Below are 14,746 nucleotides of genomic sequence, written 5' to 3' on the forward strand. Positions count from 1 at the left end.
GAGGGCAGGGTGAGGGGTGCAGAGGGCAGGGGATGGAGGGGGGTATCCGAAGGTAGACTGTTGTTCCCCATTTGCATCCTGAGCTCACCCTTCTCCCCAGACATCCTGCTGAACGTATTTCTTGCCATTGCTGTGGATAACCTGGCCAGTGGCGATGCGGGCACTGCCAAGAACAAGGGCAGGTGAGGTCCAGCGGTTTCCTGGCATGCCTTGCTGGGGAGTCCCAACCCACCCCAGGCCACTGGAGACACCTTAGTGGCCTGGCAATCACCGTCTCCAGATCCAATCCAGCATTCGAGAGAGGTGCGTTTATTGAGCATCTATTTCATGCCAGGCCCTGAGGAAATAGGAGGAGTAAAGGTAGGCAGAGTCCTTACCTCCTGGAACTAATGTTCCAGTTGGAGAAAGCAAGCCACAGACAAACAAATAGATAAGATTATAAATTGAGTGACCTCGGAAGTGGTGCAGTGGATAAATTGTTCGACTTGAAGGCATGAGTTCCTGAGTTCAATCCCTGGCAACACGTATGCTAGAATGATGCTCTCGTTCTTCCCATCTCTCTCTCTCTCTCTCTCTCACACACACACACACACATACACACACACACACACCTATCTCTCTCATAAATAAATAACATATATATGTATATATTTAAATGAATAAATAAATAAATATATATAATCTTTAAAAGAATATAAGTTGCACCCAAGAGGTGACACAGTGGATAAAGCATTGGACCCTCAAACACGGGGTCCCAAGTTTGATCCCTAGCATCACGTATGTCAAGGTAATGCTCTGGTTTTCTGTCTCTCTATTCTCTCTCTATCTGTATCTCTAGCTCAATAAATAAGTAAATAAATAAATAAATCTCTTCAAAAAATACAAGTTAGTTAAATATATGTTAATAATATGAAATAAGGAAAAGCAAGCCAAATATAAGAAGAGAGGCATGAAAACCGCTATTGGAGAGGCTGAGGATACCGCATAATGGTTCCACAAAAGATTTTCATGCCTGAAGTTCCAGGTTCAATCTCAATCACCACCATAAGCCAGAGATGAACAATGATCTGGTATCTCTCTTTCTGTATATCTTTCATTAAAATATAACTATATATATATATATATATATATATATATATATATATATAGTTTTTAATTGGCTTTCGGGGGGGCAGCAAATTAGCTCACTTGGGAAGTGTGCTGCTTTGCCATGTGCAAAACTCAAGTTCAAGCCTAGCTTCCGCCAAATTGAAGGATGTATCGGTACTATGGTCTCTTTCTATCCCTCCTCCACTATTCTGCGTGTCTCTATCTTTGACAAAAGAAAGAAAAGAAAAGTGCTTTTGAGTTAGGGCAATCAAGGAAGGTCTAGAGTGGAGGAAATAAGATTTGAACTGGTTCAAGCTCCCAGCTCCCCACCTGCAGGGGAGTCGCTTCACAGGTGGTGAAATAGGTCTGCAGGTGTCTTTCTCTCCCCCCCCCCCGTCTTCTCCTCCTCCTTCCATTTCTCTCTGTCCTATCCAACAACGACAACAAGAATAACTACAACAATTAAACAAGGGCAACAAACATATTTTTAAAAATCCTTCAAAAAAAAAAGAGTTGAACTGCAACTTGAATGAAGTGGAAGAGAGTCCTGCGAATATCTGAGGAAAGAATGTTCAAGACAAGGAAACAGCCAGTGCAAAGGTCCTGGGGTGCATTCCAAAAAAATGAGGAAGAAGCTAGAAGGAAGGGGAGGGGGGAAGACAGCCATCATGACATTCCCATTAACATCATGGAGTGGGGGAAGCAGTGAGGAGTGCGGCAAGAGGTGGCTTCATGTGGGGGAGCTAAGAGGTGTAGGTGAAGAATATTCTGGACCATGTTGAGGATTTTGGTTTTTGCTCTGAGGATGAGTCATAGGAGGACGCTGAGCAGAGAAGGGATGTGACACTCAAAGTTTACTCGGACATTCTTGGGGGTTGAAGGCAGAGAGAGGAGCTATGGAAGGTCTATTCTCAGTTCAGTGACCTTGTACAACAGTACCCATGTCCCCAAACAGGAAGCAGAGCACCGAGGAGAAAGGCCCAGAAGAGAATGGAGTGCTGGTGAGCTAGAATCTGGGGTACTGTCTACACTGCCTGCTCCCACCCTGCCTGTGTGCCTCTAATCACTGTCCTCTGCCATTCCTTCCCTCCATCACCGCGCCCCTTCCACACCTCTCTCATGTCTGCCACCTGCTGTTCCTCCCACCATAACGACCCTATCTTCCTGCCCCAAGGTGCCCAGTGAGGAGAAAGAGGACGAAGAGGGGACAAAGAATGAAGGAACAGGCAAGTTCTCGGGATAGGGAGGGAGAGAAAGTAGGGGACCTTCGGGACAGCACCCTGGCAGAGTCCTTGACCCGTGAGACAAAGAGTCCAATGCCTTATCCACTGTGTCACCTCCTAGGCCGCTGTTGCAGGTGTTCCCCATCTATTTGCTCATTTAATTTCCTCGCTTGTGCTCTTCTGTGGTCAGGCACAGAGGAAGAGGAGGAGGAGGAAGAGGAAGAAGAGGAAGAGGAGGAAGAGGGTGCAGGGCACGTGGAACTCCTGCAGGAAGTTGTGCCAAAGGAGAAGGTGGTCCCTATCCCAGAGGGCAGTGCCTTCTTTTGCCTCAGCCAGACCAATCCGTGAGTTCGGGAAGGAGGCAGAGGCTGGAGCAGGCAGGGCTTGGGGAAGAAGGGGCACACAGCCCATCAAAAGAGGGCCAGAGGAGTATTCTTTGGGCTCCTCCACCTCCCCCCCCCAGTAGCCTCGACCCTGAGTTCTGACTTCCGCCCCCTCCCTCTCTCCCCAGACTAAGGAAGGCCTGCCATACCCTCATCCACCACCATGTCTTCACCAACCTCATCCTGGTGTTCATCATCCTCAGCAGCGTGTCCCTGGCCGCCGAGGACCCCATCAGGGCGCACTCCTTCCGAAACCATGTGAGCCCTAGAAGGGAGCATGAGAGACACTCCCAGAGACAGGGAAAAGTCTCCTAGCTTGATGGGAGGCATGGGCCATCATGGGGGCTGCCACAGCTCCAGCCTCACTGCCCTTAGCACATCTGGCAAGGTGGCAGGGAGGGGTCAGGATTTGACTACAGACCATGTTCAGGGAGCTTGAACAGGCCCCAGGAAACCCACTAAATTCACTTGGTTGGAGAGAAGCTGAGGAATTAGGGAGCCTGTTGAACTCTGACTATGGCGGCACCTGGGATTGAACTTGGGACCCCTGGGGCCTTAAGCACGAAAGTCTGTGCTCTTATTGAGTTATCTCCCCAGTCCTTGAACCCTGGTCTTTCTGACAGTAATTTTGCCATGTAGAGAAGTTTTTTCATTTACATTTTTATAATTTGCAATTAATAATGGCTGACAAGATTGTAAAATAACAGGGTAGAGTTCCACACCACACCCACCACCAAAGTTCTTCGGCCCACTCTCCCACCTCCCAAAGATAACCACCATAGTTCTCACAAGTCTTAGAAACACTTTGCTTGCTTCTGTTTGCTTACGCCATCAGGGTTATCCCTCCGGCTCAGTACCTACACAACCCCACCACTCCTAGTAGCTATTTTTCTTCTTTTTGAAAGTGAAAGACAGAGATAAACAGAGACCGAGAGATGGAGAGACACCACAGTACTGCTCCACCACTCCTGGAGCTTCCCTTCCTGTAGGTGCTCCTATGTGAGGACTGGGGACTTGAACCCAGGTCCTTAAACACAGTAATATGTGTGCTCTACCAGGCGAGCCACTGCCCGGCCTGCATGAGAATTCCTTGATGATGGTGATGATAGAGAAAGGAAAGGAGGGGCCAGGCAGTGGCGCACCTGGCTAAGCACACACATTACAGTGCACAAGGACCCAGGTTCAAGCCCCAGATCCCCACCAGCAGGGGAAAGTCTTCACAAGTGGTGAAGTAGAGCTACAGGTGTCTCTCTCTTTATCTCCATCTCCCCCTCTCAATTTACCTCTGTCTATATCCAATAATGAACTTAATTTAATTATTAAAAAAAGAGAGAGAGAGAGAGAAAGGAAAGGAGGCTGGGTGGGCAGTGGTGTACCTGACTGAGAGCATGCATTACAGTGTGCAAGGACCCAAGTTCAAGCCCCCAGTCCCCGTGTGCAGGGGGAAAGTTTCATAAGCAGTTAAGAGGTGTTGCAAATGTATTTCACCCTCATTTTTCCCCCTTCTTCCCTCTCAATTTCTGTTTCTATCCAAAATAAGACAGAGAGAGAGAGAGAGAGAGAGAGAGAAGAGGAAGACTCCGCAAAACTCACACAGAGAATTATTCCCACACATCTGTGCACATACCTAGTATCCCCCTTAGACACGACTCAGTGGTCCCTTCTCTTTCTTGCCCCTACCCCCAGATTCTGGGATACTTCGATTATGCCTTCACCTCCATTTTCACTGTGGAGATTCTGCTAAAGGTGGGTCTCCAAACACACCTCTCCCCCATTGCTCCAACCCACTCCTCAGCCACCCTGCTCCCACAGCCAGAGCCCCTTGATCTCAGCTCACCTCTGATCCTGCCTCCCACCCACTTCCCAAAGTACCCCCTTATCCTCCCCCCTTTCTCTAGACCTGGAGGCCAACCTCGTGTTCTTCTCCCTACAGATGACAGTGTTTGGGGCATTCCTGCACAAAGGCTCTTTCTGCCGCAGCTGGTTCAACTTGTTGGATCTGCTAGTGGTCAGCGTGTCGCTCATCTCCTTTGGCATCCAGTATGTGACTACAACCCCCTACGCCAGACACCCCACTTTTCCCCAAACTCAGGCCAGGGCCTGAGGATTCTTGTCCCCTCCCCAGTTCCAGTGCCATATCAGTAGTGAAAATACTCCGGGTGCTCCGAGTCCTTCGGCCCCTCCGAGCCATCAACAGAGCCAAAGGACTCAAGGTACCACTCCTGACCCCCCCCCACCAACAGACACACCCCAAAACTGCCAGATCCTGGCCCTGGACCACCCCTAGGAGCAGGAGCAGCAACTAGTGTGACCATTTGCACGGATGCCAGAACACACAGCCAGGACCCAACTGTCACAGAGTGGTGTGACCCTACACAACACAGTGGTCAAATATCTCTGCTCCAAGGTCCCAGCCTGTGGCCACATAGTCCTGCCTGCCAGAAACACACCCCTAACCCTGAACCACAGACCCTGATCCAGGCCCCAGCCCCATCAGCCCTGCCGTGCGTGCCTGCCTGCAGCACGTGGTGCAATGCGTGTTCGTGGCCATCCGGACCATCGGGAATATCATGATCGTGACCACCCTCCTGCAGTTCATGTTTGCCTGCATTGGCGTGCAGCTCTTCAAGGTGGGAGGCAGAGTTGGGGTGTGGGGTGTACAGGGAGAGACGCAGACAGGGGTCAAGGCCAAAGGGTGGGGGAGCTGGGGAAAGGACCTTCTTGACAGAGACCTCCTTGCAGGGGAAGTTCTACAGCTGCACTGACGAGGCCAAGCACACCCCCCAGGAATGCAAGTGAGTTCCTGAGGCCTGAATCCACTGCCCCCCCCAAAAGACTGTCAGGCCCCCAGACCTTACCAAAGCCCTTGAGTTTCCTTCTAAGAAGTATAGGGAGCCCTCAGATTTTCTCAAGAACCTCCCCACTCTAGATTACCCAAGAGCTAGTGATAGCCAGGACTCTCCTGGGAATTGCAAAGACCCTCAGAGCTCATCAATCCCTGAAAAGCACCCCCAATACCTCCCACAAACCCCTCTCTTTGTTCCCAAGAGTGACCTACATTTCACTCCAGAACAACCCCCCTACCAGCCACCCCAATCCTCCTAGATCCCACCTACTATATTGTAGTGATTAAAAATATGCATTTGGGGTGGGCCAGGCAATGATTCAGTGTAGTTGAGCATACATGTTACAGTGCACAAGGACCCAGGTTCAAGTCCTCTCACACCTACAGGAGAAGAAGCTTCACAAGTGGTGAAGCAGTGCTTCAGGTATCTGTCCTTCTCTCCCTCTTTCTGTATCTCTCTGTCTCTCATCCTTTATTAAACAATGGCCACCAGGAACAGTGGAATTGTGCAGGCACTAAGATATGGTGATAACCCTGGTAGAAAAAAAAAGCCAGGAAGTAGGTTCAATTATTCTGTTCATTCTATTTTATTTTTTAAAATATCTTTATTTATTGGTGGATAGAGACAGGAAGAATTTGAGAGGGGTGGGAGAGATAGAAAGTGAAAGAGACAGAGAGACGCCTGCAGTCCTGATTGACCATTTGTGAAGCTTTCTTCCTATAGCTGGGGACCAGGGACATGAACCTGGGTCCTTGTGCATTGTAATGTGAGCACTTAACTAGGTGCACCATCGCTTGGCCCCTATTCTATTAATTTTATACATGACAAAATAGTAGCTGGCAGAATAGCTCACTAACTATATTGCTTTACCGTCTGCATGACCCAAATTTGTGCTTGACCCCCACCACACTGAAGGAAGCTTCAACGCTGAGGGTGTCCCTTCTCTCCTCTTCCTTATCCTCCTCCTCCTCCTTCTTCTCCTTCTCCTTCTTCTTCTTCTCTCTCTCTCCCCCTTATCTGTCTCAATCTAATATTTAAAATATGAAGCACAGGGGGGTCAGGCAGTGGTGCAGCAGGTTAAGCGCACATGGCACAAAGCACAGGGACCGGCTCAAGGATCCGGGTCCCAGCCCCCGGCTCCTCACCTGCAGTGAGGTCGCTTCACAAGCAGTGAAGCAGGTCTGCATGTGTCTCTATTTCTCTACCCTTTTCTGTCTTCCCCTCCTCTCTCCATTTCTCTCTGTCCTATCCAACAACAGCTGCGTCAACAACAACAACAATAAAACAAGGGCAACAAAAGGGAAAATACATCTAAAAAAATGATAATGGCAACAGTGATAAACAAGGGTAACAAAAAGGGAAAAATAACCTCCAGGAGCAGTGGATTCGAGTGCAGGCACCAAGCCCCAGCGATGACCACAGAGGCAAAAAAAAAAAAAAAGAAGAAGAAGAAGCACAGATAGCTTAAAGATTCAAGGTCACCCAGGCAGGAGCCATATGAGAAACCAGGCTCTCCCACTCTGCCCTGTGCCTGGCTACCTTTCTGTTAGAACGCCTTCCCCCCCCCCCATCTCATTTCCTGACTTCTCATCCCACTTCACCCACCTCAGTTGTCTTTACCTCCACAGGGGCTCCTTCCTGGTCTACCCTGATGGAGATGTGTCTAGGCCTTTGGTCCGGGAGAGGCTCTGGGTCAACAGTGATTTCAACTTTGACAATGTCCTTTCCGCCATGATGGCTCTGTTCACAGTCTCCACCTTTGAAGGCTGGCCTGCGTGAGGGGCCAGGGACTGGCCAGGGTTATGGGAGGAGTCTCTGGGAGGGGGGTTGGCTTGAGAGTATCTAGAAGAGGGATGGAAAGTGTCTTGGGAGGGAATCAAGGTCTGGAGGACTGTCAGACAGAGGAATCAGTAGGGGGTCTCCTGGAAGCTGAATGCCATGTACTTTAGATGAGAGGGAGGGAACAGTCATCAGGAATGGGAAAGTGACTAAGTGGGAGGCTAGAAGGGAGTGTGTAGCAATCATGGAGGACCAGATAGAGAATTGAGGGGATTAGGTATTTGTGGAGGTGTCAGGTGGTCAGATGAGATTTATGGCAAAGGGTGATGGCACAGATGTTATTATACATGAAGAACTGGGCTCAAGATCCCATTCCTCACTTGCAATGGCAGGCCTGAAGGGCCTGGGATGTCCACTTACCTGTTCCCCACATACACCATCTCCTCAGGCTGCTATACAAAGCCATTGATGCCCATGCAGAGGACAAGGGTCCCATCTACAATTACCACGTGGAGATCTCCATCTTCTTCATCGTCTACATCATCATCATCGCCTTTTTCATGATGAACATCTTTGTGGGCTTCGTCATCATCACTTTCCGTGCCCAGGGCGAGCAAGAGTACCAAAACTGTGAGCTGGACAAAAACCAGGTGACCTCAGTCCCCACCCCGCCCCACATACACCTACATTCACACCCCGCCTCTTGGCCCTGCCAACCCCCCACTCATGCAGACCCCTCACTCCCACCAGCGCCAGTGTGTGGAGTATGCCCTCAAGGCCCAGCCTCTGCGCCGTTACATCCCCAAGAACCCACATCAGTACCGTGTGTGGGCAGCTGTCAACTCTGCCGCCTTTGAGTACCTCATGTTCCTGCTCATCCTGCTCAACACAGTGGCTCTAGCCATGCAGGTCTAAGTTCCTCCCCACCCTGAGCCCTACCGGATAGCTGACCCAAGTCTGCTCACATAATCCCTGGGGGGGTGGGGGAATGTGGCAGGATTGTTCTAGATTCTGTGAGTCACCAAACCTCGTTGGCCAGAGACAGGAGTAACAGAAGCACTTGCCATGTTTATTCCAATGTAAAGCCAAGGACTGGGAGATGTCATTCGTTTCAGACATGGAAGAGCAGGGGGTGAAGGGGGCTGGTAGAATAGCTCCCTTGGGTAGTGTGCTGCTTTACCATGTGCACTACCCAGGTTTGAGCCAGGCCTCCACCACATTGAAGAAAGCTTTGGTGCTGTGGTTCCTCTCTCTCTCTCTCCCTCCATCCTTCCCACTCTCCTTCTGTCTCTACTTCTCTTCCTCTTTCTACTTCTCTCTAAAACAGAAAAGAATAAGTGTAAAGGTTGACCAGGGTAGTGGCATAGTGGATAAAGCACTGGACTCAATCATGAGCTCCCAAGTTTAATCTTTCATGTGGCATGTGCCAGAGTGATGCTCTGGTTCTCTCCCCTTTAGGAAAAAAAATGTGGGGGGAAGGTGCAGCTTGTAATTGCTGATGGCCACTGATTATAAAAGGTGCCCCATTTCCAAGAGTCTAAAATGTGAAGAAAGGGGGCCAGATGGTGACACACCGAGTTAAGAGCACACATTACGGGAGTCGGGCGGTAGTTCAGCGGGTTAAGCACAGATGGCGCAAAGCGCAAGGACTGGTGTAAGGATCCTGGTTCAAGCCTCTGGCTCCCCACTTGCAGGGGAGTCGCCTCACAAGCGGTGAAGCAGGATTGCAGGTATCTTATCTTTCCTCTCTGTTTTCCCCTCCTCTCTCTATTTCTCTCTGTCTTATCCAACAACGACAACATCAGTGACAACAACAATAAAACAACAAGGGCAACAAAAGGGAATAAATAAATAAATATTTTTTAAAAGAGCACACATTACCATACACAGGGAACCAAGTTTGAGCCCCCGCTCCCCACCAGAATGGTGAAGCAGGTCTGCAAGTGTCTATCTTTCTCCTTCTCTACCTCCCCCCACCCACCTTCCCTCTGCCCTATCAAAAATAAAAATAGGAGGGAAAAAAGTGGGAGAAATGGTACCAGGATCAGTGGATTCATCTATAGTGCTAGCATGGAGCCCCAGAGATAATCCTGTTGGCAATAAAATTTTTAAATAAAATGAAGAGAAGTGACAAAATATGATTGTTGGCTCACGTAACAAACACTCCATCCACAGCACCTTCTCCCTGGTCTGGTCACAGATATTGTTTGTTTATTTGTTTTTACCAGAGCACTGCTCAACTCTGGCTTGTGGTGGTGCTGAGGACTGAACCTGAGGTCTTTGGTGCCTAAGTCATGAAATCTCTTTTTTTTTTTTTTTTAAATTGCCACCAGGGTTATCACTGGGGATGCCTACACAAAAGATCCACCAATCCCAGCAGCCATTTTTTCCTTTTTTTTTTTATTCCTTTATTTGATAGGACAGAGAGAACTTGAAAGGATCAGGGAAAATAGAGATGGAGGGAAACATCTTCAGTACTTGCCTTAGCACTCCTGAAGCTTGCCCCCTGCAGGTGGGGACTGGGAGCTTGACCTGGACCTGGGTTCGAACTCCCAGTCCCTTGTCCATGCTAATGTGTGTGCTTAACCAAGTGCTCCACCACCCAGCCCAATACAGGATTTGTTAAATATTTTATTTACTTATATAGAGACAGAGAGAAATTGAGGGAGGAGGGGAAGATAGAGAGAAAGAGACAGAGAGACACCTGCAGCCCCACGTCACCATTCGTGAAGCTCTCCCCTGGCAGGTGAGAAGCAGGGGCTTGAACCCAGGTCCTGGTGCATTGTAAATGTGTGCACTTAACCAGGTGTGCCACTGCCTGGCCCTGGCATGATATATATATTTTTCCCTCCAGGGTTATTGCTGGGCTCGGTGCCTGCACCATGAATCCACCGCTCCTGGAGGCCATTTTCCCCCCTTTTGTTGCCCTTGTTTTTATTGCCATTGTTGATGTTGTTCGTTGTTGGATAGGACAGAGAGAAATGGAGAGAGGAGGGGGAGACAGAGAGGGGGAGAGAAAGATAGACACCTGCAGACCTGCTTCACCACCTGTGAAGCGACTCCCCTGCAGGTGGGGAGCCGGGGGCTCGAACTGGGATCCTTACGCCAGTCCCTGCACTTCGCGCCACATGCACTTAACCCACTGTGCCACCGCCCTACACCCCTGGCATGATATTTTTTTTTCAGAACCATTATGCTGACTCTGGCCTACTGTCTTCTTTTTTAAAATATTATTTATGTAATAGAGAGTGTAAAAGAGAACCAAAGTATCACTCAGGCCCATGCAATGCCAGGGATCAATCTTGGGACCTCTAGCTTGAGAGTCTAAAGCTTCCTTCATCCATTCTGCCACCACCTGGTTTGCTATTAGTGTGTCTTTAGAGGAATGAAAAAGCTTTTTTTTTTTTCCACAAAAATCACCCAACTGGCAGCAGACATGACATCTCAAGAGATGTGTGCGGGGACCAGGTAGTGGCACTTGTGGTTGAGTGCACTTGTTGTAGTGCACAAGGACCCAGGTTCAAGCCCCCGGCCCCCACCTGCAGGGGGAAAGCTTTGCGAGTGGTGAAGCAGGGCTGCAGGTGTCTCTCTGTCGCTTTCCCTCTCTGTCTCTCCCTTCCGCTCAATTTCTGACTGTCTCTATCCACTAAATAAATAAAGATAATAAAAAAAAACTTTAAAAGAGCTCTGTGCAAAACACCAGGGACTGGAAAGCTAGGGATTCCTATCTGGGTCACGGGAGGCAGATGGGGTCAGGGGTTCAGTCAGTCCAGTGTGCTACCCTTTCCCCAAAGTCACCACTGTCTGAACTGGAGACTGTTGGATTGGGGACAGAGGGAAGGTGTCTCTCGGGCTCAGGTTCCATCCAAATCCCTGTGGTGGTCTCCCTCAGCACTATGAGCAGACGGTGCCCTTCAACTACGCCATGGACATCCTCAACATGGTCTTCACTGGCCTCTTCACTGTGGAGATGGTGCTTAAAATCATCGCCTTCAAACCCAAGGTGCTACTCCTCTACCCTCACCCCCCAAAACACACACACACACACACACACACACACACACACACACACTACCCAGGCCTGGACTCACCTGCTCTGGATGAAGTCCTTGTGTGGGGGGAGTCTCCTAGCACCTACAGACTTTAGGAGACCAGGAGGTGATCTGGATCCTGATGATACAGACTTGTCTCATAGTCCAGTCTTCATCCTGCCTCCCCAGTGTCTCCTGCCCACCTGACCCACCGCTCCTAGCTTTCTTTTCTTTTTTCTTGTTAATATTTTATATTTATTATATTTTATATGAACTATGTTTTCAGATTCTGTATTTTTATGTTTTATATGTATTATATTTTAAATATTAAATATCTTTAGTATTTATTAATAGATTTCAATATTTTAATGAGTGTTCCACAGAGAGAAAGATACAGAGAAACCAGAGCACTGAGAGGTCAGGTAGTGGTGCACCGGATTAAGCACACATAGTATGAAGTCCAAGAACCCTCATAAGGATCCGGGTTTGAGCCCTGGGCTCCCCACCTGCAGGGAGTCACATCAAAAGCCATGAAGCAGGTCTGCAGGTGTCTATCTTTCTCTCCCTCTCTACCCCTCCCCTCTCAATTTCTCTCTGTCCCATCAGAAACAAACAAGCCAACAAAGAAGTTGAAAAAATGGCCACAGAGAGCAGTGGATTCGTAGTGTAGGCACTGAGCCCCAGCAATAACCCTGGAGACAAAGGGGGGGAAAAAGAAAAGAAAGGAAAAGAAAAGAAAAGGAAAAGAAAAGAAAAGGAAAAGAAAAGAAAAGAAAAGAAAAGAAAAAAGAAAAATGAGAAAAGAGAAAAGAAACCAGAGCACTGCTCAGCACTGGCTTATGGTGATGACGGGGATTGAACCTGGGCACTCAGAGCTCAGGCATGAAAAATCTCTTTGCAGAACCACTGTGCCATCTCCGCAGCCCTTTATTTATTTGTAATGAGAGAGGAGGGGTGGGAGAGAATTGAAGCATCACTCTGAAACATGTGATGCCAGGAATAGAACTCAGGACCTCATGCCTAAGAGTTCAGCACTTTATCCGCTGAGCCACTACCCAGGCTCCCTCCCCTAACTTTCTGGCTCTGCTTTCCCTCTGCCTGCAGCATTACTTTGCCGATGCCTGGAACACATTCGATGCGCTTATCGTGGTGGGCAGCGTGGTGGACATTGCCGTCACTGAAGTCAATGTGAGGACTTGCCTCCCACCCCTCCCACTGTTCCCCAATGCTAGGTCTTTCTTTCACAGAGACAGATGGCTCCTACCCACACCCACCCCTTACCCCAGAGACTGAGCACTCCTCACTCTAACCCTCCTTTCTTTGAGTTTCCCTTGGGTTTGGTCAAAGTGCTTCTTCACCCCATTTGCACCTCCTCTCTGGCTCCATCATCTCCTAACATGATTCTCCCATGATTTCCCTTATATCCTCCATTGCCATTCCATCTCCCTCCACTGACTCCATCATCTCCAATGAACAACTGCTTTGACTCCGTCATCTCTTCTGATTTCTGCATTGGCTCCATTTCCTCCACTGACTTCATCATCTCCAACATCCGGATTTTTTTGTGGTTCCATCATCACTGCCTTCACTGCTGGCTCCACATTTCCTCCACTGGGAACTACATGGTTTGATCACCTCAATTCATACTGTTGCTTGTTCTATATCTCCATCTCTGGCTTCTCTGTTGACTTGTCCATTGGTTCTCTTATTTTCCTCATTTCCATGAAACCACTGACTCAATCACTTCCTCCACTGGCTTCAATATCTACCCCATCATCTTCTATGCCCTCTTCCTTCTATTGATGTTACCAACTTTTCCCATAACCATCTTGACCCATAACCATATAACCTTTCCCATCATTCCTTGCCTAATGGCTCTCCCCTTGTTCTTTTGGACCTATGATTTTATCACCTGCCTCACTTACATCTACCCCCAGAATGGTGGCCACCTTGGTGAGGTAGTTCCCCAACTCACAACATGGGCTCCACTTCTTTCCTCACCCATCCTCCTTCTACTCTTCCTGAGAGTCCTTAGAGGGGTTTCTTAACAGTCTTGGGGACCAAGCTCTGAGGGGGGGGACTTGGGGGCTGAAATGACCAAAGACAGGGAGGTGGTTGGGGGTAAATATGGAGTTAGCATGCTCACCACACACCTACACCCAGAGCTCTGAGGACAGTTCCCGAATTTCCATCACCTTCTTCCGCCTCTTCCGAGTCATGCGACTTGTCAAGCTTCTCAGCAAGGGTGAAGGAATTCGCACATTGCTCTGGACATTCATCAAGTCCTTCCAGGTAAATGCCTCCATTGCTAACTACATCTTGCCTGTATCTTATCCCTCTTAGCCTACCCTTTTACCATCTGCAGAACTACATCTCCCAGCATGCCATGCCTACCTGCAACTCACCATTTCCAGTTCCTGACACACTTCCGGCTGAACTTTTGGATTGTATTTTTTAATATTTTATTTATTTATTAGAGACAGAGAAATTGAGAAGGTTGGGGGAGACAGAGAGTGAGAGAGACACGTGCAGGCATGCCCCAACACTTGTGAAGCCTTGTCCCTGCAAGTGGGGACCAGGGGCTTGAACCTGGGTCCATGTGCACTGTAATGTGTGTGCTCAACTGGGTGTGACACCACCTGGCCCCTGGATTGTATTTAATACTGTATCTACATCTGGGAGACACTGGTAGTTATGGGCACTTTGGGAATGGGTCAAATCTTCTATCAGGCCCAGGTCTGAAGGAACAGAGCATTCTGGGACTCTTAGTTCTCTCTCACTGTTCAGCTCCGACTTAGGGGGTGCTGGGGATTGAACATGGGACCTTGAAACCTCAGGCATGAGAGTGTGTTTGCATAACCATTCTGTTGTTTCTCACACCTGACTTTTAATTGTCTGCCTGAACTTGAGTGTCTACCCATCTCTTCACACCCACAGGCCCTGCCCTATGTGGCTCTTCTCATTGCAATGATATTCTTCATTTATGCAGTCATTGGGATGCAGGCAAGTGAGAGACCCTAGGGACACCTCGAGCACTTCTCTGCTGAGGGGAGTTGAGTAGAAATAATCCTGCCACGGGAGTGTCGGATGGTAAAGTAGACAGAGGAACTGGATGGTCAAGAGCCTGTCCACACAGTCATGAAACATCATCAGCAGTGCCCATCTATCAGGGTTGTGGGGAGGATAGAAACATGTGGGGGCACAAGATCACCCCATCTGACAAAGTCCCTGTGGACCCACAGATGTTTGGCAAGGTGGCTCTTCAGGATGGCACGCAGATCAACCGAAACAACAACTTCCAGACTTTTCCACAGGCTGTGCTGCTTCTGTTCAGGTGATACCAACACCCTTCGCCCCTGTCATCTCAGTGTTCAGTATGCCCTCAGATGCCCATA

At 48.9% G+C, this 14,746-nt stretch overlaps 1 protein-coding gene across 1 annotated transcript in view; it reads left to right on the forward strand.

Annotated features, from left to right (window-relative positions):
* CACNA1F (calcium voltage-gated channel subunit alpha1 F) overlaps positions 1-14,746 on the forward strand; it is a 47,609-nt gene that overhangs the window by 22,441 nt on the left and 10,422 nt on the right. Inside the window, exons 17-35 of the mRNA XM_060182672.1 lie at positions 101-182; positions 2,045-2,090; positions 2,264-2,315; positions 2,503-2,656; positions 2,824-2,953; positions 4,382-4,441; positions 4,629-4,735; positions 4,821-4,908; positions 5,218-5,325; positions 5,438-5,490; positions 7,170-7,316; positions 7,769-7,970; positions 8,071-8,229; positions 11,213-11,323; positions 12,456-12,539; positions 13,289-13,309; positions 13,515-13,643; positions 14,289-14,354; positions 14,594-14,685. Of these exons, the coding sequence (XP_060038655.1) occupies positions 101-182; positions 2,045-2,090; positions 2,264-2,315; positions 2,503-2,656; positions 2,824-2,953; positions 4,382-4,441; positions 4,629-4,735; positions 4,821-4,908; positions 5,218-5,325; positions 5,438-5,490; positions 7,170-7,316; positions 7,769-7,970; positions 8,071-8,229; positions 11,213-11,323; positions 12,456-12,539; positions 13,289-13,309; positions 13,515-13,643; positions 14,289-14,354; positions 14,594-14,685 (1,891 nt within the window). The remainder of the gene's footprint in view (positions 1-100; positions 183-2,044; positions 2,091-2,263; positions 2,316-2,502; positions 2,657-2,823; positions 2,954-4,381; positions 4,442-4,628; positions 4,736-4,820; positions 4,909-5,217; positions 5,326-5,437; positions 5,491-7,169; positions 7,317-7,768; positions 7,971-8,070; positions 8,230-11,212; positions 11,324-12,455; positions 12,540-13,288; positions 13,310-13,514; positions 13,644-14,288; positions 14,355-14,593; positions 14,686-14,746) is intronic.

Source organism: Erinaceus europaeus, chromosome X (genome assembly GCF_950295315.1).
Source record: "Erinaceus europaeus chromosome X, mEriEur2.1, whole genome shotgun sequence".
In the NCBI taxonomy this organism is placed as follows: Eukaryota; Metazoa; Chordata; class Mammalia; order Eulipotyphla; family Erinaceidae; genus Erinaceus; species Erinaceus europaeus.